This window comes from Triticum dicoccoides, chromosome 1B (assembly GCF_002162155.2).
Source record: "Triticum dicoccoides isolate Atlit2015 ecotype Zavitan chromosome 1B, WEW_v2.0, whole genome shotgun sequence".
In the NCBI taxonomy this organism is placed as follows: domain Eukaryota; kingdom Viridiplantae; phylum Streptophyta; class Magnoliopsida; order Poales; family Poaceae; genus Triticum; species Triticum dicoccoides.
In genome coordinates this window covers 625,695,401-625,716,109 of record NC_041381.1, presented here as the reverse complement: position 1 = coordinate 625,716,109, position 20,709 = coordinate 625,695,401, and the positions used below count along the sequence as shown (strand labels likewise).

At 46.7% G+C, this 20,709-nt stretch overlaps 1 protein-coding gene across 1 annotated transcript; it reads right to left on the bottom strand.

The window, feature by feature from the left end:
* Nucleotides 1-16,073: 16,073 nt before the first annotated feature.
* Nucleotides 16,074-18,247, bottom strand: LOC119349204 (ras-related protein Rab7-like). The gene is made up of 7 exons (XM_037617234.1): nucleotides 17,999-18,247; nucleotides 17,864-17,890; nucleotides 17,361-17,460; nucleotides 17,101-17,247; nucleotides 16,800-16,880; nucleotides 16,568-16,713; nucleotides 16,074-16,422 (listed from the first exon to the last, which is right to left on the bottom strand). Exons 1-7 carry the CDS (start codon nucleotides 18,055-18,057, stop codon nucleotides 16,356-16,358), a joined length of 627 nt encoding a protein of 208 aa, XP_037473131.1. The 5' UTR covers nucleotides 18,058-18,247; the 3' UTR covers nucleotides 16,074-16,355.
* Nucleotides 18,248-20,709: the final 2,462 nt, after the last annotated feature.

The window sequence follows — 20,709 nt, the reverse complement described above, 5'->3', positions numbered from 1 at the left end:
GAATCTTCACACTAGGACACAAATCATGGCTAGACCACAAGATGATCCCCTAAGCACTTAGGGTCATAATAATAATTCCAACATATATGTCGAGGCAATAATTACCTCAACACACCAATTAGTGTGGTTAATCTGGCCCATGGGAACATCGGAAACAGAAGGAAGGGATTTGCAAATGCATCGGACTATTTGGAAACCTGGGATGACTCGGACAGCATAACGGCTATAATTGCTCAAAAAGATTTGAGACAATCACAAAAATGGTGGCATAACCACTCAGAAGCACAATATCAAGGTTCCGAGATCAACAATTAATATACGGAAGTAGTAGGAACTGAACTGAGACTTAAATCCAACAATCTTATAAGTCCACTGATTAGTAACACGTGATCCTAATAGAAAGAAGGGATAGCCTAGTTCTTAATCCCCGTAGAAGAGAAGATGATGACTCAGATCAGAAGGGCATGAGGTAAAGGAGTAAAAAGAGCCTTACGTTCCATCCCACAATCAATTCCCTTACATAACTAAAGAATTTCTAGACTCAACTTCGACCAGTTTGGCTTGGTAATCCTACAGGCAGTCAAGCTCTGATAATAACGCTGTCAGGACCCCGACTCAATGCCACATCGATCTAGCATGTAACACCTCATATCACTTTGCGGCCTCACGCACGGTATTCCCACGGGTGTCGCCTTACCTTTGCCCGGGACCGTTTGCGCCTTTTGGCACACGTATATGACAGTGTCGCTAGCATCCATATGATAAGGAGCCCGGGCTGACATGGCTAGTCGTAAACCCAAAGCGGCACAGACTTACAGGGACAGGCATCCATGACCCAGCATCGAACGTGTCGGTCATCAGCGAGTGAATCCAGGCTGTAGCACTGGGCTAGCAGGACTCCGGTGAACCGGGCTGTAGCGGGCTAACAGGACTCCGGTATTCACCGCGTGACATTTCCCCGAAGGGACAGACACAGGAACGAAGAAGGACACATGCCGGCCAGCCTAAGTGTTCCGAAGCAGTAGCAAGCTACCATGGCTCGGTGGAAACACTAGGAGACATTTCCCCGTAAGAGAGGCTACTAAAGATAAACAACTAGATGGTCAGATCCCACACATACCAAGCATTTCAATAACATACACACAATATGCTCGATATGTGCAAATACAACATGGCATCACAACATGACTCTATGACTCAAGTAATCTATTCAATAGGCTCCGAGGAGCGAGATATTACAAACATGGGTCTCATGACCCAACATTCAGAGCATACAAATCAAGCACAAGCGGAAGCTATCATGTCTGAGTACAGACATCTATAAATGAAAAAGGCTGAGAAGCCTGACTATCTACCAAATCCTGCCGAGGCACAAGATCGTAGCTGAGGTAACAAGCTAAACGTCGAAGTCCACGCGGAACTACTAGCGAGACCGAAGTCTCTCTGCAAAAACATAAATAGGCAAACGTGAGTACAAATGTACCCAGCAAGACTTACATCAGATCTATCTACATATGCATCATTATCAACAAGGGGGTGGAGGGGTTTGACTGCAGCAAGCCAGCTTTGACTCGGTGGCTATCCTAAACTACGACTGCAAGCGACTCTTTTGAGGTGGCGCACACGAGTCCACATATTCACCATATCAATACACCACTATGGATCCGCTCCCGTCTCCCTACGAGAACGCCATCCATAGCACTCACGCTTATCTTGCGTATTTTAGAGTATCCACTTTCACTTGTCTATGAACTGATATAAGCAACCCAGAAGTCCTTTACCGCAGACACGGCTATTCGAATAGATGATGTTAACCCTGCAGGGGTGTACTTCTTCATACATGTTTCCACCACTTAGCGTCTGCACACGACATGTGCTCGGCAGACTTCAAGCGAAAGCCGACGTGGGTGTAGACCACGACCTACCTAAACACTCAAGTCTCTAGTCCAGGTTTATCGCCTATTCGGGTTCCATCCATGAGGAGATCCGGTCGGAGTTTCGCTCACAGCCCCAAACGATGTGAACAGGGTTCCCGAGATACCAAACGGGCATCCGGTACACCGTGCCACGTACCTACCGCATCACAGCCCACCCCTACGGTCAGCGCTGTCCACGGCCTCCAGTAAGCTACAAACACCAGAAACTACTTGCAACTCCTGGACAGAGGACGAGGGTGAATAAGAAGTCGAGCGGGGTCATATTTCAGGGCCCAATGTATGGTAGTAGCTGAATCATGGATCACAAACACAGAACTCAGTTCCTGAGGACGGCTTCAATGAGACAACCCACCATGTACTCCTACATGGCCTCTCACCGACACCTTTTACCAAATCGTGTTCACACACTTAGCTCACACACAGTAGGACATGTTCACCCGCCTCTGATTCATCCCGGATGAATCAGACCTGACTCAATTCTAAGCAGTAGCAGGCGTGACAAACAAGCATGAATGAGTAGGCACAACAGGGCTCAAACAACTCCTACTCATGCTAGTGGGTTTCATCTATTTACTGTGGCAATGACAGGTCATGCAGAGGATAAAGGGGTTCAGCTACCGCAGCAAGTAACAGATGAATCGATGTTGTCCTAATGCAGTAAAAGAGAGCAGGAGCGAGAGAGTAGGATTGTATCGGAATGAACAAGGGGGTTTTGCTTGCCTGGCACTTTGAAGATAACATTGAGTCTTCATCAGTGTCAACGATCACATCATCGGTACACGTCTATCGAGAGGGGACAATTACCGGCAAATACAGAAAAACACGATCAGTGCAATGCACAATATGATGCATGATCATGACATGGCAAAATGAATGTGTTTTGGGCTAATGCAACTAAAACCATATTAAATGAAGTTGGTTTGAATCCAAGATTCAAATTCAAACTCCATATGTGATTATTCAAATGCCATGTAATTGATTTGTGCTAAACAGCAGCTATAAGTTGTTCTAACATGCATGAAAATGGTACAGATGGATTCCTTGAATTTTTCTGATAATTTTTCATATATAATTTATTTAATTTGGAGCTACGGTTAATTTTCTATGATTTTTAGAAGTTTTAGGCATTTTCTGGAATTTCCTGATTATTTTTAAATCCAGAAAATCATTTACTGCGTCAGCGTGACGTCACAGAGGCGTCAGCAGGGCTGACCAGGTCAAACCTGACGTGTGGGGGCCACACGTCAGTGACACTGGGGTTAACCCTGGGTCAAACCCGCACTGACCAGGGTTGACTTGGCTCTAGGGCCCACTGTCAGCGGCTGGTGGGGTGGCTAATGGTGGGGATTAGCGCTAAATAAGCCGCCACGTCAGCCTCGCCGGAGTTCGGCCGGCGACGACCAAACCGCGCGGCGGTGCTTCGCCGGAATGGGCTACAGGCGGCGGAAAAGCGCGCGGAGACCACCGGGGCGTAGCCCGTCATCGTCCGCATCCAGTGGAGCATGTGGGATGAGCTGGGGAGGCCGGAGCTCGCCGGAGTGGAGCCCGAGGCGGCGGTGAGCTTTCGGGCTCGTGGGGAACGACGCTATATCACGGGGGCGAGCACAAGGAGTTAGGGAATAAGGTAAGTGGCTCACGGCGAGTCAGACGGTGCAGACGGCGGGGCCGGGGAGGCTCTGGACGCGGCGAATCAAGCGACGGAGATCGCCGGCACCGAGGTTGGAGAAGACGTCCGGGGCGGCGATGCAGCGCTCCCCTGGTTGCTTGGCTCGAGGTGGACGAGGAGGACGACGATGCGGTCATTCTGGATTGGTCGGCGAGGCGAGTGGTGGTCGGTGGCCGTGGCTATGGCAAGCGGCGGCGACGGCGACTCTCGGGTGGCTCGGGGAAGAGAGTCAGGGGAGGGAGAGAGGGGGTCCAGAGAGAGAGAGATGGTCGAGGGGGGTCGAGGCCTTCTCCGTAGCGTCGCGAGGGGGGGCGGGGAGGCTGCCACGGCGAAGCAGGAGGTGGCCGGCGTCGGCGCGCGTGCGTCCAGCACGCAGCTGCTTCGTGCGCTGGCACGGGAAGAAGACAGGAGAAGGGGGCCAGATGGGCTGGGCCACGGGAGGAGCTGGGCCGGCTGGGCTGCACGGTGAGGCCAGGTACTTCTTCTCTCTTTTTTATTTTTCTGTTCTGTTTCCCTTTTTATTTTATTTTGCCACTGTTTTCAAATTCAAAATAATTTCTTACAGTGCCAAAACATTCTGAAATATTTTATGTTACCTCTCTGGATTATTCCAAAAGTACATAAAACATTTCAAAGCATTTGAAAATATATTCATTATATATTATGAATATATCCCCAAATTCAAATAGATTATTGATTTAAATTCAGAGACCAAATAATTCCTTAAAAATATTCCAGAATTTTGGTTTGATATATAACTCTTGCCAAAATTCACAAAACTATTTTTAGGGCATTTTGGATTCACAGAATGCAATTTTAAAGGGTGCTTGCCCTTCTTTTAATTAGGGTTTTGAGGCTTCTGAATTCCTCAGTTCAAATTTCATTTGAATTTAAACATGATGCAGCAACCAAGCTAGTCTAAGGCCAGGGTAAAGCTAGGGATGTGACAGTAGTGGACACCATTGGGAAGACATCAGGACGCTGATCTTCATCACCATGCTCTAGACCGCCTACGCCTCTTCTACTCGGTGGCTCGAGCTTTGTTGTCTGCTACATCGGCTACCTAGGGATGTGTAGCTCCTTTTGGAAGTGTTTTCTCTGAGCCTGCGTGCTCTTATGTTGGCTGGTTATGCCTTGTACCGCACTTGGTCTTTTGGGCCGGGCAACTTTGTGCTTGGTTTGGGTTCCTGGACGTTGGTTACCCCTCATGTGCATGCTGCCTATGTTGTGGGCTTTATTAATTTAAAGTCGGACGCCCCTGGCATCTTCGTTCTAAAAAAACATAGAAGGATCGAGCGAGACACGCCCGGCTGAAAGTGCAACTATCCCTAGGTGGTTTTGGTAATTCATATCAACATATAGCTCATTGAGCTAATACTATTCCAAGACAAATATTTCAGGAAAGCTCAATGAATGGCATGGCATGGATGATGAAAGTGGATCCCTCAAAATATTAAGGACAAAAGGATTGGCTCAAGCTCAAAAGCTCAAGACTCTCATTTTATATTTTAGTGATCCAAGATCACATTGAGTCTATAGGAAAAGCCAATACTATCAAGGAGGGATGAGGTGTTTCTTAATGAGCCTCTTGCTTCAAGTGCTTAGTGATATGCTCCAAAAACCCTCAACTACTTTCTCATATCCACATATGACCTAAACCTAAAGTCAAAATTGGTCCCACCGATTCTTTCTATCCGGCGCCACCGAGTTCAAATGTCATAGCCACTGCCACAAACCCTAGGAAAATCGGTCTCACCGATAGGGATCTCGGTCTCACTGAGATGGGATTGTAATCTCTCTATTTCCCTTCGTAACGTTTCAGTCTAACCAAAGTGAGCGATCGGTCCCACCGAGATTGCAATGTAAACTCTCTGTTTCCCTTTCGTAACATTTCGGTCTCACCGAAAAGAGCGAATCGGTGACACTGAGTTTACCTGACCAACTCTCTGGTTAGCTAATTACCAAAATCGGTCTCACCAAGTTTATGTAATCGGTCTCACCGAGATTACGTTATGCCCTAATCCTAACCATATCAGTCCTACCGAGTTGCATGTCGGTCCCACCGAAATCACTAACGGTCACTAGGTTTACTAAATTGGTCCGACCGAGTTTGATGATTCCGTCCCATCGAGATTTGTAAATTGTGTGTAACGGTTAGATTTTGTGTGGAGGCTATATATACCCCTCCACCTCCTCTTCATTCGTGGAGAGAGCCATCAGAACAAACCTACACTTCCAACTTACCATTTTTGAGAGAGAACTACCTACTCATGTGTTGAGGCCAAGATATTCCATTCCTACCATATGAATCTTGATCTCTAGCCTTCCCAAGTTGCTTTCCACTCAAATCTTCTTTCCACCAGATCCAAATCCTATGAGAGAGAGTTGAGTGTTGGGGAGACTATCATTTGAAGCACAAGAGCAAGGAGTTCATCATCAACGCACCATTTGTTACTTCTTGGAGAGTGGTGTCTCCTAGATTGGCTAGGTGTCACTTGGGAGCCTCCGACAAGATTGTGGAGTTGAACCAAGGAGTTTGTAAGGGCAAGTAGATCGCCTACTTCGTGAAGATCTACCGCTAGTGAGGCAAGTCCTTCGTGGGCGACGGCCATGGTGGGATAGACAAGGTTGCTTCTTCATGGACCCTTCTTGGGTGGAGCCCTCCGTGGACTCGCGCAACCGTTACCCTTTGTGGGTTGAAGTCTCCATTAATGTGGATGTACGATAGCACCACCTATCGAAACCACGACAAAAACATATGTGTCTCCAATTGCGTTTGAATTCTCCAAACCCTTCCCTTTACTTTCTTGCAAGTTGCATGCTTTAATTTCCGCTGCTCATATACTCTTTGCATGCTTGCTTGAATTGTGTGAAGATTGCTTGACTTGTGCAAAGATAGCTAAAATCTGCCAAAGTCTAAAATTGGGAAAAGGTTAAGTTTTTAATTGGTCAAGTAGTCTAATCACCCCCCCCCCCTCTAGACATACTTCAAGGTTCTACAAGTGGTATCAGAGCTTTGGTCTCCATTTGCTTTGATTTCCATAGCTTTTGGTGGTCATAGCCTTGGTTTCACAACCTAGGAGAGTATGGCGTCGAGGGAAATTATCACCGTAGAGGTCCTTACTTGGATGGAACTGATTTTGCTAGTTGGAAGCATAAGATGAAAATGCATATTCTCAGACATAACCCCGCCGTTTGGGCTATTGTGTGTATTGGCTTGCAAGGTGAATTCTTTGATGGGAGGGAACCAAACCGTGAAGCTAGTGCGGATGAATTGAAGATGCTGCAATACAACGCTCAAGCTTGTGATATCCTCTTCAACGGATTATGCCCTGAAGAATTCAACAAAATCAGCCATCTTGAAAATGCAAAGGAAATTTGGGACACTTTGATTGATATGCATGAAGGTACCGACTCCGTCAAGGAATCCAAGTTGGATTTGCTCCAAAGTCAGCTTGACAAGTTCAAAATGAAGGATGGTGAAGGTGTCGCTGAAATGTACTCTAGGCTTGCTCTTATCACAAATGAGATTGCTGGCTTAGGAAGTGAAGAGATGACCGACAGATTCATCATCAAGAAAATCCTAAGAGCATTGGATGGAAAGTATGATACCGTGTGCACATTGATTCAAATGATGCCCAATTACAAGAATCTCAAGCCAACGGAAGTCATTGGTAGAATCGTTGCTCATGAGATGTCACTCAAGGATAAAGAGGAACTTCACAACAAGTCAAGTGGTGCTTACAAAGCCTCATGTGAATCTCCTACATCATCAAGTGATAAACAAACCTTCAATGAAGAATTGAGCTTAATGGTGAAGAATTTCAACAAATTCTACAACAGTAGAAGCAAAGAAATAAGCTCTAAGTCAAGGTCCTACAATGACAAAAGATCTTCCAGTCGAGAGCGCAATTGCTACAATTGTGGGAGACCCGGACACTATTCCAATGAGTGTACGGCACCCTACAAGAGAAGAGAAGATTCTCCCAAGAGAAGAAGTAGAAGAGAAGAATCACCACCAAGAGAGAGAAGGAGTAGAGATGATCGTTATGAACGAAGAACATCCCGGAGAAGCAAGGATTCAGAAAGGAAGGACAAGTCATCAAAGAGCTACACAAAAGGAAGACATCAAGCTCATGTTGGTGAATGGGTATCCGGTTCCGACTCTGAACATCACTCCGAGAGAAGCTATCACTCCGACTCCGAACATACTCAAGATGAAGGTGTTGCCGGTCTAGAACTTGTGTCGACCAACTCCTATGACATATTTGATTCACCAAATGAAGGAATTGGAAGATGCTTCATGGCTAAAGGCCCTAAGGTAACTCATCCCGAGTATGTTGATTTCAATAGTGATGAAGATGACTTGTTAGGTGATGATGATTTACTTATTGACAACTCTAGTGATGAATACTATGATGAAACATCAATTAATCATGCTAAACAAGATAAAACAAATGACAATGATAAGGAGAAGATTGAGTTTTTAACTAAAGAACTAAACACTCTTAAGTTAGCTCATGAAACTATCTTAGGGGATCATCGAGAACTTTTGAGGACTCATGAGAAGTTACGCTTTGAAAAGCTCAATCTTGAGCAAGAGCATGAGTTCTTAAAAGCAATCAATGATGATCTTTGCAAGAAAAGTTCTTCTTACATTGCCAAGCATTTACTCTTATCTACTTACATGCCTCAAGTCAAGTCTAGTAACAAGAACAAGAAGGATTCTTCCTCTAGTAGTAACAATAATCATGCTAAATCCAATATTGTTGCTTCTAGTAGTTCTCTTGATTCCACTAATGATTCTCTTAGCCAAGTTACACTTGAGCAAGAAAACAACTTATTGAAGGGAATTATAGAAAAAGGTGTTTACAAAAGCCTTGCCGGGAGTAAGCGATTCGAGGAAATTGTATGCAAGCAAGGAAGGCACCGGAAGAATCAAGGTGTTGGTTTTGAACGAAAGTTCAATGCCAATGGAGTTGAGTGGGAAGAAGATCAATACCCCAAGACGAAGTTTGTTCCTCAACAAGAGAAGCATGATCCTACTTCCTTCAAGGGAACACAAGCACAAGATGATCTTCCACCACAAGACCACAAGAACAAAGGCAAGGACAAGCTTCAAGAGGAGATTGATGCATTTGAATAAGCACCTAAGGCCTTGGTCAAGTGGGTTCCCAAGACTACGTCAAGTTCTACTTCATCAAGTACAACTACAACTCCAAGGATTCCCATCAGGATGATGTGGATCCCGAAGAAGAAGAACTAGAGAGTTCTTGAGGGTGACTCCGCCAACATTCTTCACTCATATCATTATGGCAAGGACAAGTGCAATCAACTTCCATATCCTGCACTAGTTCAAGGAGTCACAAACCCTAATGTTGGTAAGGCAAGGGACAAGGTAACCTAATGCTTTCATGGACATCATCTTGTGTGTGCATCACTCTATGTCTATGGATATTCTTGTTTGTTCCTTGTGGGACTAGCCCATGTAGGTATTGAAAGTGCAACTCACTCCAAAGGATTGATCCAAATGATCTACATCAACATTAAGCATCCACATCTTCAACACCTACATGCAGTCATCATCGACAAAACCCAAGGTTAGTTCATCCCTCTAAGGGGGGATCTCACATCTAGGGGGAGCTTAACTCTAAGAATTGAGTCAAAGCAAATCTAATGATGTGAACACATCAATGCATTATGTAAAAGTGGTAACCCCACTTGAGCTTAAACGATGAGTATGACCTATGATCAAATGTTCTCATTTGACACCTAAGTCAATATACTCATATATAGATGACCTAGTCATCGCCAATTGTTTGATAGATGCTAGAATTGGTTGTGCATGCTTTGCCACATATTTCATTTGCCATCTTATTGTGTGAGCATGTTGGTTGCATATTTAACTCATTCGAGGACATCCACTTGTTGCTTTGATTGATTGGTTTCTTTTTCTTTTGCCAAGTGGATGGACAAGAATGCCTAAGAACCTTCTCTAGCTATATATGCTTTTCTTGTCTCAAACTCTATTCATGCTACATCAAAAAAATTGATCAAGTCAGATTCGAACCACTCTGTGTGAGGAGCACTTGGAGTCCCCGATTCGTCATAGGCTTAAACTTCCAAAACATCTTTGTGTGTTTCGGTTTGACCGATTTTTCCATTTCGGTCATACCGAGATCACTAAGTCGATCTAGGTTTTCAATCTCGGTGCAACCGATTCGAACTTTTCGGTCTCACCGAGTTGCTGTAACTGTCAACAATTATGCATCTCGGTGCCACCAGCGACAGTGTCGGGCTATATATACACACGGGCAAAATTTTGGAAAACTTTCTCCAAACCTCTCGCCCGCGCATAGCTCGCTCTGCCTTCTAGGTCTCCGGATCGTCGACTTCGTCGCCAGCCGCCTCCTGTCGCTGGTCTCCGCCGCCGTCAACGGATTTCATCTCCGACGTTGCCGCCGTAGCGAGTTCATCACCGAATTAGGGTATGAACTCGATCACAGTGCTATCCTCGTCTGATTCTCAGCACATTGTGTACATTATGATTCTTGCCACGATTGAAACACATCTATCCAGTCAAAACAATCCGTAGAATAGATGCGATTTGAAAATTTAGGGTTAGGTTTCCGTCGAAACCATCTCGGACCCAGCGAGTTGAAAAACTCGGTCCCACCGATTCGGCTAACGCCATTGCACTAGTAACTCTCTGTCTGACCGAGAATTGCTAATCGGTGTGACCGATTTTAGGACTCAGTGAAACCCTAGCAGTCTCGGTGCCACCGAACTGTGACTCAGTCTGACCGAGATCACTAGTTTAGGTTCCAAAACTGCTTCGGTATCACCGAGTTTGAAAATCGGTTGATCCGAAATGCTTTCTGTGGAAAACTAAAACTAAGTTTTTGAATCATTCTTTTGCAAAAATCTCTGCATTTTGTGATACTCATCCATTCTATCTCATCCATAACTATTCACAGGGTCAGCAGTCAGAGTTCTCATCATGTCAGACCAAAGTGATAGTCAGAACAGAGAAGAAGAGCAGATTCACATGAGTGAGGGCACTAGTCCCTCCAGTTCCTCAGATGAAGGCAGCAGAAGTACTCCTAGCAATTTGCCCAAAGCAGCCACAAGAGCAAGAAGGAAGAGAACCTCAGACTCAGAGGATGAGGACTATGTGGCAGCTGAAGATGAGGCTACTTCCAAGAAAGTAGTGCTCAAAAAGGAGTATGGCTCAGCTAAGACCACAAAGCCTGGACTGAATAGGAAGGTCCCTGCCAAGAGGACACCTATGCTGAAGGTCAGAGGATCAACACAAGAACCAGAGAAACCTGATCCCCAGGAGCCAGCTATAGAAGGAAAGAAGAGAAAGGAAAGGGTCAGAAAGACCATGGCCAGAGTTGTTGGACAACCTTCCATGATGGAAGAGGAGGAGGAAGAAGAGGTTGCTGCACCAGCACCCAAGGCACAGATGCTGATGGGTGATGCTATAAGGTCAGGGGCTGCATCATCAAAGCCCAAAGAAGCACCCAAAGATGCCTCCAAGGCCAAATCTGCACCTAAGAGGAATACCAGGAGTATACCAGCTGCTGAGAAGAACAAGGCCCCAGTGCCTGAAGTTGCTGCTGAGGAAGATGATGAAGGACAAGTCCTAAGCAAGCTCAAACCCAAGATTCCAGACCACAATGATGCTCATCCAGTGGCTGAAAATATAAAGCTAAGGAAGGATGCAGGGCTCAGGCAGTGGAGATTGTCTGATCCATACGCAATCAGGAGAAGAACTGCTGTAGATTACAGGTTCCACACTAAGGAACAACAGGACTTCTATGAGACAGTGCTTTTGGATAAGAAGCCCATAGTCTGTGACATGAGGTGGGTGGACTGGAAATACATGAAGGCCAATGAGATCATTACCCAGGAGTGTATGACAGCTTTAAGGCTTGTGGAGTTGATGAGTTTGTTGGACAGAAGTTCACAAACTGGAATGATGAGCTAGTTATGCAATTCTACTCCACGGCTCATTTTTATCCTGATGGCAGGATGTCTGAAGGTACAAGGTACCAATCAACTATTGAGGAATGGGACAATCTGATTAATGCCCCAGAGGAGAAGGAAGATGACTTGGATGTCTACTCCAAGAAAAAGAAGGATCACAATTCCATGTCTCATATGTACAAGGAGATCCCAGACAAGGCCCTTGAAACTTCCAAGTTGGGTCTGTCCACTTTCTTCTGTTAGGGCTGCCAACAATCAACTGGATTCTTAGGCATACTCTTTTGCCCAAGTCAGGTGACCACAACATGATTAGAGGGCATGCAATCAATATGCTTCACATTTTTGATGTGCCACAGAGATTCAAGGTCATGAGCCTCATAGTTGAGACTATCAAGAGGATAGCAGCAGACCAAAAGAGAAGTTGTGGATATGCCCCACAAATCCAGGAACTGATCAACTCAAAGATGGGCACAGGAAAGTATCTGTTGGATAAGGAACACTTTGTTCTATATCCAGACTTTGAGGATAATCAAGTTGTCATGAATGAGGATGACCCATCATCAGTGCAAGCTCAAGAGAAGGAGAAAACAAAGAAAGAGAAGGCTGCCAAGATGCCAACTCTAGAGGAGGCATCTGAATACTTTTTGAAGAGCAAGCAGGACCAACTTGGTTACTTAATAGCATCAACTCTGAGGATTGAGAAGGGGTTGGCCACCCTAACTCAAAACCAGGAGAGCCTGGAAAGAATCATGGAACAAAAATTCTATGATTTAGATGTCAAAGTAACTGAGATTCAGTCAATTGTGGAGCAGCTACAGGATGAGATGCAGGAGAGGAAGGGCAGGACAACTACTGATGCATTTGCCAGAGTGCCTCAAGCTCAGAGATCAGCTGCAGAGTCAGTGACAGACACCAGAGCCACTTCATCTGCACCAGCTACAGCTCCAGTGCAACCAGCTCCAGCACCAACTCCTTCAGCTCCAACCACATCAACTGAAGTCTTCGTCCAAGGAGCCATCTCTACACCACCAACTGAAGACCAAGCCTGAGAGATGATATAGTACTATGCATTTTCTAAGAACTTTTTGGTAACTTGTTGCCAAAGGGGCAGAAAAATGTATAGATCATAGGCTTCGAGAGAGAGAGTTTGCTTTTGTTCTCTCTTGTCTTCTTGGTTGAACTTTGTTTGCTTTTGCTTGCTTGAGATACTATGCTATTATCTGTGAGATATTGATGATCATGTGTTTGATCATAAGCTATACTTATGCTTGTTAGATGATATTATCTTATTTATCCTTATATGATCATTCACTTTGCTTGGTGATGAGTGCATGTATTCAATCTTTATTATTTTGAGCGCTCCACCAAGATGTATGTGACATGGAAGAGTAACCCATGAGCCTAATTCCTTGTGCATTTGCAGTCCAAAGCAAATCTTAAACTATGCACAAATTTAGGGGGAGCTCTTGCTTATCACATACTTCTCAAAGCGACGATGTTTTTTCAATCTTATTACATTTGTCAAAGCTTTGATCTATATGTTGTCATCAATTACAAAAAAGGGGGAGATTGAAAGTGCAACTATCCCTAGGTGGTTTTGGTAATTCATATCAACATATAGCTCATTGAGCTAATAGTATTCCAAGACAAATATTTCAGGAAAGCTCAATGAATGGCATGGCATGGATGATGAAAGTGGATCCCTCAAAATATTAAGGACAAAAGGATTGGCTCAAGCTCAAAAGCTCAATACTCTATATTCTATATTTTAGTGATCCAAGATCACATTGAGTCTATAGGAAAAGCCAATACTATCAAGGAGGGATGAGGTGTTGCTTAATGAGCCTCTTGCTTCAAGTGCTTAGTGATATGCTCCAAAAACCATCAACTACTTTCTCATATCCACATATGACCTAAACCTAAAGTCAAAATCGGTCCCACCGATTCTTTCTATCCGGCGCCACCGAGTTCAAATGTCATAGCCACTGCCACAAAGCCGAGGTAAATCGGTCTCACCGATAGGGATCTCGGTCTCACCGAGATGGGGTTGTAATCTCTCTGTTTCCCTTCATAACATTTCGGTCTAAACGAAGTGAGCGATCGGTCCCACCGAGATTGCAATGTAAACTCTTTGTTTCCCTTTCGTAACATTTTGGTCTCACCGAAAAGAGCGAATCGGTCCCATCGAGTTTACCTGACCAACTCTCTGGTTAGCTAATTACCAAAATCGGTCTCCCCGAGTTTGTGTAATCGGTCTCATCGAGATTACGTTATGCCCTAACCCTAACCATATCGGTCCTACCGAGTTGCATGCCGGTCCCACCGAAATCACTAATGGTCACTAGGTATACTAAATCGGTCCGACCGAGTTTGATGATTCGGTCCCATCGAGATTGGTAAATTGTGTGTAACAGTTAGATTTTGTGTGGAGGCTATATATACCCCTCCACCTCCTCTTCATTCGTGGAGAGAGCCATCAGAACAAACCTACACTTCCAACTTACCATTTTTGAGAGAGAACTACCTACTCATGTGTTGAGGCCAAGATATTCCATTCCTACCATATGAATCTTGATCTCTAGCCTTCCCAAGTTGCTTTCCACTCAAATCTTCTTTACACCAGATCCAAATCCTATGAGAGAGAGTTGAGTGTTGGGGAGACTATCATTTGAAGCACAAGAGCAAGGAGTTCATCATCAACGCACCATTTGTTACTTCTTGGAGAGTGGTGTCTCCTAGATTGGCTAGGTGTCACTTGGGAGCCTCCGACAAGATTGTGGAGTTGAACCAAGGAGTTTGTAAGGGCAAGGAGATCGCCTACTTCGTGAAGATCTACCGCTAGTGAGGCAAGTCCTTCGTGGGCGACGGCCATGGTGGGATAGACAAGGTTGCTTCTTCGTGGACCCTTCTTGGGTGGAGCCCTCCGTGGACTCGCGCAACCGTTACCCTTCGTGGGTTGAAGTCTCCATCAACGTGGATGTACGGTAGCACCACCTATCGCAACCATGACAAAAACATCCGTGTCTCCAATTGCGTTTGAATTCTCCAAACCCTTCCCTTTACTTTCTTGCAAGTTGCATGCTTTAATTTCCGCTGCTCATATACTCTTTGCATGCTTGCTTGAATTGTGTGAAGATTGCTTGACTTGTGCAAAGATAGCTAAAATCTGCCAAAGTCTAAAATTGGGAAAAGGTTAAGTTTTTAATTGGTCAAGTAGTCTAATCACCCCCCCCCCCTCTAGACATACTTCAAGGTCCTACACCGGCGCGCGGCCAGCCGGCAAGCACTTTTCAACCAGCCTTGAGCCATCATGTGCAACCGCCAAGCCCGAGCTCCACGACGAACCGCCGCCACGACGGAAGAAGCCGACACCATGCAGCCCTCCACGCGCGCACTTCTGTTGTCAACACCGCCGCCAGCCCGCGCCGACGCCTGGATCCAGTGTCACACGCCGCCACCCCCAAGCATGGATGAGAGAAGGCCTCGCCGCCAGCTAGTCAGGCTTGGCCCGGCAGCCCGCACAGGCGGCGGTGAGGAGGGGGGATGGCCGCTGGCGGAACTAGGGTTCCCCCTAGACGCCTGCGAGGGCGACGCGGAGATAGGCGAAATCACTAGTTAAGGAGTACTACCGTACCATCATAACCCGTATCACAAGCGTGTCATCGACCAGCTACCTAGTTTCCAGAGCACGGTAAAATTGGTACTGCAACAAGTGACAGGACCAGTAGCGGCGAGCCTCGAAGTCAGCGTCGTAAGAGAAGGGTCCGATGACCCTATTGTCCACTTCAACGGTAAAATAACTGTTGGAACTAGTAGAAATTATAGACATCATATGGTTGTATATGATAGCAGCGTGCCTATTGGGGGATTGGTGAGGGAAGATGGCTCTCTTGTGTTAAGTCGCAATCTAGTAACTGTCCAGGGGCCTATTCAAGACCCCGTGTTCGCGGATGACGAACAAATGAGGCTCTATGTTTGTTTTCTTGATGCGGGTTGTGAGATTGAGGATGAGGATATGATTAGCCTTGAACGAGAGGATGAGGATGATGACGAGATTGAGCCTGACAAAGAGGAAGAGGAAATCGAAGGGGAAGGGGAAGAGGAAGGCAATGAAGAAGATAGCGAAGAAGTGGATGAGGAGGAGGAGGACCCTAAGAATACTGTCACTCTCGAATACCCTACAACTGAGACTGTGTGGGAACACGGTTCCCCCAAACTGAAGGTGAAGGTCGACTGGACTGCCATCGTTGATGCGTCGCTGGAATGCTATTTAACAAGATGGTATGCCCTTCCAAAAGGTTTTAAGTCACCTAATTATCGATTTGGCGGGTTCTTTGAGTGAGAGTGATTTTATGTTTTGTTGGTTTCCTATATGTCTATTCTGCTGGTCGAAACTCTGATGTACTATTATGGGACAGAGGGAGTAGTTGTTATTTACCAATCGTATATATTCTGACTCCCCCTTCCTGTACCACTGAGAAGGGGAATGCAGTTTATTTATTTCCAGTCAACTAGAGTGAGTATTCTCTGTTACAATCAGACCAAACAGTTGAAGTGCTACATGTTACAACCGACGAAGAATTAGTTCGACAATAATTCCTTGGTTGGAACTGTTTACATTTTATTGCCCAGCTAAGGGAGCACAGCTTGCAACTGTTGATCAGTCACTAACTACCGTATGGTACATTACATTACATTCAAGAAATGGATACAGTGCGATAAATGTAGCAGAATTGTAGTCTTGTACTGAAGATGCTAGCCTAGCACGCGCATCCACTCGTCTGTTCTTCCGGTTTAGGGCCTTGTTCTGCAACTGAATTGAAGTAGCTGGGGACAGAAAAAGAAACACGGTTAAGACACTAGTGGACTAAGAAATTGCATACCCTCTAGCCTATAGGCCTCCAGATAACCTGATAAAACTCACAGCATCTGGCAAACATCTTAAGATCGGGCATGGGTTGCGTTTACTTACATGTCTTGATCGTGCTCATGCTCCAGGGCAAGCTTGGCGATGCACAGAAAAGCGGTGTCGACATTGTAGTTGTCCTTGGCCGAGGTTTCGAAGTACGGAATGTCGCCCTTGGAGACGCACCAGTCTTTTGCTTTCTTCTCAGGAACCTGTGCAGAGCATGACAGTAAAGAAATAGAAACTGCAGAGCACGACAGTGAAGAAACTGACATCGTAATTCAAGTAACTAACTGACCACTCGTCTGCTTCCAGCGTCCAGATCGACCTTGTTCCCGACCAAAATGAAGGGGAATTGCTTGGGGTCTGACGGGCCGGCCTGAAAGTGAAAACGGCAAAAAATGCTTCGGGCGATTACAATCTGTCGATGCCATAGACAGGTAACATTGTACTATTGCAGTATATGATTCAAAGGACTAAACAACCAGTGTTCTTAATTTGATTTACAACTGAGAATTTGATAGCAGAGCAGACTATTGTAAGCATACGCATCACCAAGTGTTCTTTTGACAAAGACGGGCAAAAGACGAGAAAGTTACCTGGTTGATGAACTCGTCGTGCCAGGTGCCGAGTGTATTGAAGGTTCTTTTGACATTGACGTCGTAGACTAGCACGCAGCAGTCGGCTCCCCTGTAGAAGGCCACGCCGAGGCTCTGGAACCTCTCCTGCCCTGCCGTATCCCAAATCTACAGCAAGACAGGGCAGCGCATAATGATCGATGATGTTAAGCACCATGTACGACATTTTTTAGTCTTCTGAATGCCAGATGAATGGAGAAGGAGCTAGGAGGCTGACGGACCTGCAAGGTGACGAGCCTGTCCTCGATGAGGACCTCCTTGGTGAGGAAGTCGGCGCCGATGGTCGCCTTGTACTGCTGGCTGAACTTCTTGTTCACATACCTGACGGCCCATGTCAAGGGAAATGCAAGCAAAGTACACCTCACATTTGATCGAACATCTTGCGGGCAGCAGCTATACTACTAAATCCCCACTGGCAAAACCCGGTGTTGCCGCCACGACAGTCCGGCGTGGGCAGCATTTTTTCAATGCTTGCTTAATAAAGTGAAGGAAGCATGATCACCCAACAGAATCGAGCGAGCATTGACTAGAAGTGAAACTGAAGCTAGCAGAGGCAATAGATTGATGAAAGTCAAACCGGCCGGACTAGTCCTAGATCAGAGCAAGCAGCTCGGAAGGGAAGCACCCCCGCGCAAAGCTGCGTCTTGAACCTACCCAATCTACTACGTAGAAAAGAATTCAACGAGTCAATCACCATCGATGGACGATGCCGCGGGAAGGATACTGGTTCATCAGCGACGTCTTGCCGACCCTGCACGCAAAGCCAAATGATTCCAAGTCAAAAAAGGTTAAAAAAGCACGCCCAAACCAAGGCCAGAAGAATGGCCGGCGAGGGAAAAGGTATGGCTGGCTGACTGACCCGCTGTCGCCGAGGACGATGACCTTGAGCAGCGTCCGCCTCCTCGGCGCCATCGCCATGGCCGGCCGGCCGGACAAGCTAGGCAGCCTGCTGCGACGGACGGGCTGATGGATGCGCGCGGCGGGCGGGGCCGGTGGGCGATCGATCGGTCTGTCTCTCGCTCTCTTCCTGTCAACTCCTCCTCCCGCCCCTATCTACTCCACCACCAGTGCAGTTGTGTCACGGGGCGGTGCACGGGGAGCGAGGGAAAAGGCGTTGCGAGTTGAGACAGTTCGGAGGGCGATCCATCCGGTCAGAGTATTGTTGGCAAGTGGGGTGGCAGTGACCTGAGAGGCTGAGAAAACAAATGGTCAGAGAATCCGGCCCGCGGGCCACGACGACGGCCGAGGCTTAGCGGGCTGAGATGGAGCCCATCCCATACGCGACCCGTTCGTGCGCCTCGACCGACCGTGGATCGCGGCAGCTTTTTTTTACGTTATCGCCACGAGGAGCTGAGTCAGGCTCGTGCTATCCCTGTACCCGCAGCCGATGAGGTGGCTTGTCGGTAGCGCGTGGAAAGCTGCAGCTTTCCGTGATCGGCTCGCGAACGTGTCAGAACCACGTTGGTGTGGCTCGTTCGCAGATCGTACCAGCGGGGGCCAAGAAACAGTTAACGCGTCCAATGCGTTTGTTCATCAGATTGTGATGACGATCTTGCCCTTCTTCGTCCTCTCAAATTTCCCGTGCCAACGAGTTCGTATGAATTTTCCCCCGCAAAAAAGGGAGAGTTCGTACGAATTTTGTCTGGTCCCTAAACAGTCATGTGAATCTGTTAACTTTTGCCTCGTCCAACTGTGAATATGCAACAAACCCAAAAACTGGGAGGACGGTGAGTTGCACGTTCTTACCGTCCATTTGGTTGCTGAGGCGAGGCTAATGTTAGTTTTCTTTCGACTGTAAGTGGTGCGTCCAAATCCATCTGTTGGACGAGGCCAACGCACCACCTCATGGTTGCTGAGGCGTCAAAGTGGGCCCTGGAACAAGTGGATAAGGGTTGCCGCGCTTTTTTCTGAGCTGGCACGGATGCCGTTAACGGTGGTAAATGTATGGTTTCTTCTGAGGCTAAGATGAAAATGGCTTAAGATGACGGATCCCTCTGCCCTGGCAGGGCTTAAACCTCACCGCGGATAAGCAAGTGGCGCTCACCTTCCGGAGTCTTGTCCAATGGCGTGTTGGGAATGGAGAGCACGCCCTCTTTTGGAGGGATAGATGGCTTAATGGAGGCATAGTCGCGGAGATTGCACCCTTGGTGGCGGCCAGAGTCAGGGCGCAGGTGGCAAACAAACGTCTCGTCAGCGAGGGGCTTTGTTTGCACGCTTGGACAGATGACATTACCGGGATCCTTGACGCTGACGCCCTTGCCCAGTTCATCCGGCTATGGGAACTTCTTATGGAGGTACACTTGGATTCGGAGCTGGATGATGCTCCTATTTGGGAATGGAATGAGTCCGGCGTCTACTCCGCAGCATCGGCTTATAGGATGCTTTGTATGGGTGGCATTCGGTTCCGCTCTTTCGCTGCCATCTAGAAATGTTGGGCGCCGTTGTCCTGTCAGATCTTCATGTGGCTCGCGGTGCAATATCGCCTTTGGACTTCGGATAGGAGAGCTAGGCATGGGCTACAGGACCAAACCTCCCCGTGCTACCTCTGTGATCAGGACGAGGACAATGTGGATCACATCTTGCTTCAGTGCGTGTATGCCAGGCATGTGTGGTTTCTCTGTTTCACCAGGATCAGAGTAGACCTTCTTTGCCCCACGGTGCAGTCCCACCTGGAGGAGTGGTGGTGCGAGGCGAGGAAGCGGATTGCCAAGACTAGCAGAAAAGGCTTTGACACGGTGGTTATGTTAATATGCTGGTCTTTGTGGAAGCAGAGGAATGCGAGAGTCTTTAGTAGGAGCGACACGCTAGATGTGTTTGGCGTGACGGAGGCCATATTCCACGAATTGGCCATCTGGGTGCAGGCCGGAGCAACTGGAGTGGAGTATGTAGTTGAGTAGCACATAGAGTGTTGAGTTTGGAGTGGAGGCGATGTCCGGGTCGACTTGTGACCACGTGACTAGCTACAAATCTCTCTTGTACATATTTTCCCCCCTTCTATAAAGCTATGGTACGCCTTTGGCGTACCCTCAAAAAAAAAAGTTTTCTTTCGAGGCATGCAGACAAATTGCATGTAAATGTATAAAAAGACAGAGGAAATCAAGGTTTCAAACGATCATTTTCGATGATGACATAAGAGCATCTACAACCGACATTCTTAAATCCTCCTCACGTCTGCTGACATGATCGGTCAGTGATCGAACAAGAGAGATAAGGAAAAAAGTGACACAACCAGATCTCTCGTATCATTCCTATATGTCTGGGCTATCCTCGAAGCCTCATATTGAGGACGAATATAGGGAGGATACGAGGGCTCGCAGACGTCCCTGTCAGTCTACCACGTAAGACGCGGCCTAGGCCCGCCCGGATCACGTTTATTCTTTCTTTTCGTTCTCTCTCTCTTCATCTCTCTATTTTGTGGCATTTTTGCAACTTGGAATCTCATAAACCATAATTTTTTTCACGATAGCTACATGTCAGTCGCCTGACTTTCGAACTCGGGTCAGTTGATTTTGGTTGAAGGGAGAAACAACCGGAGAGGAGGAAGAAGCTCGCTAGCAGGCTACCTCATCA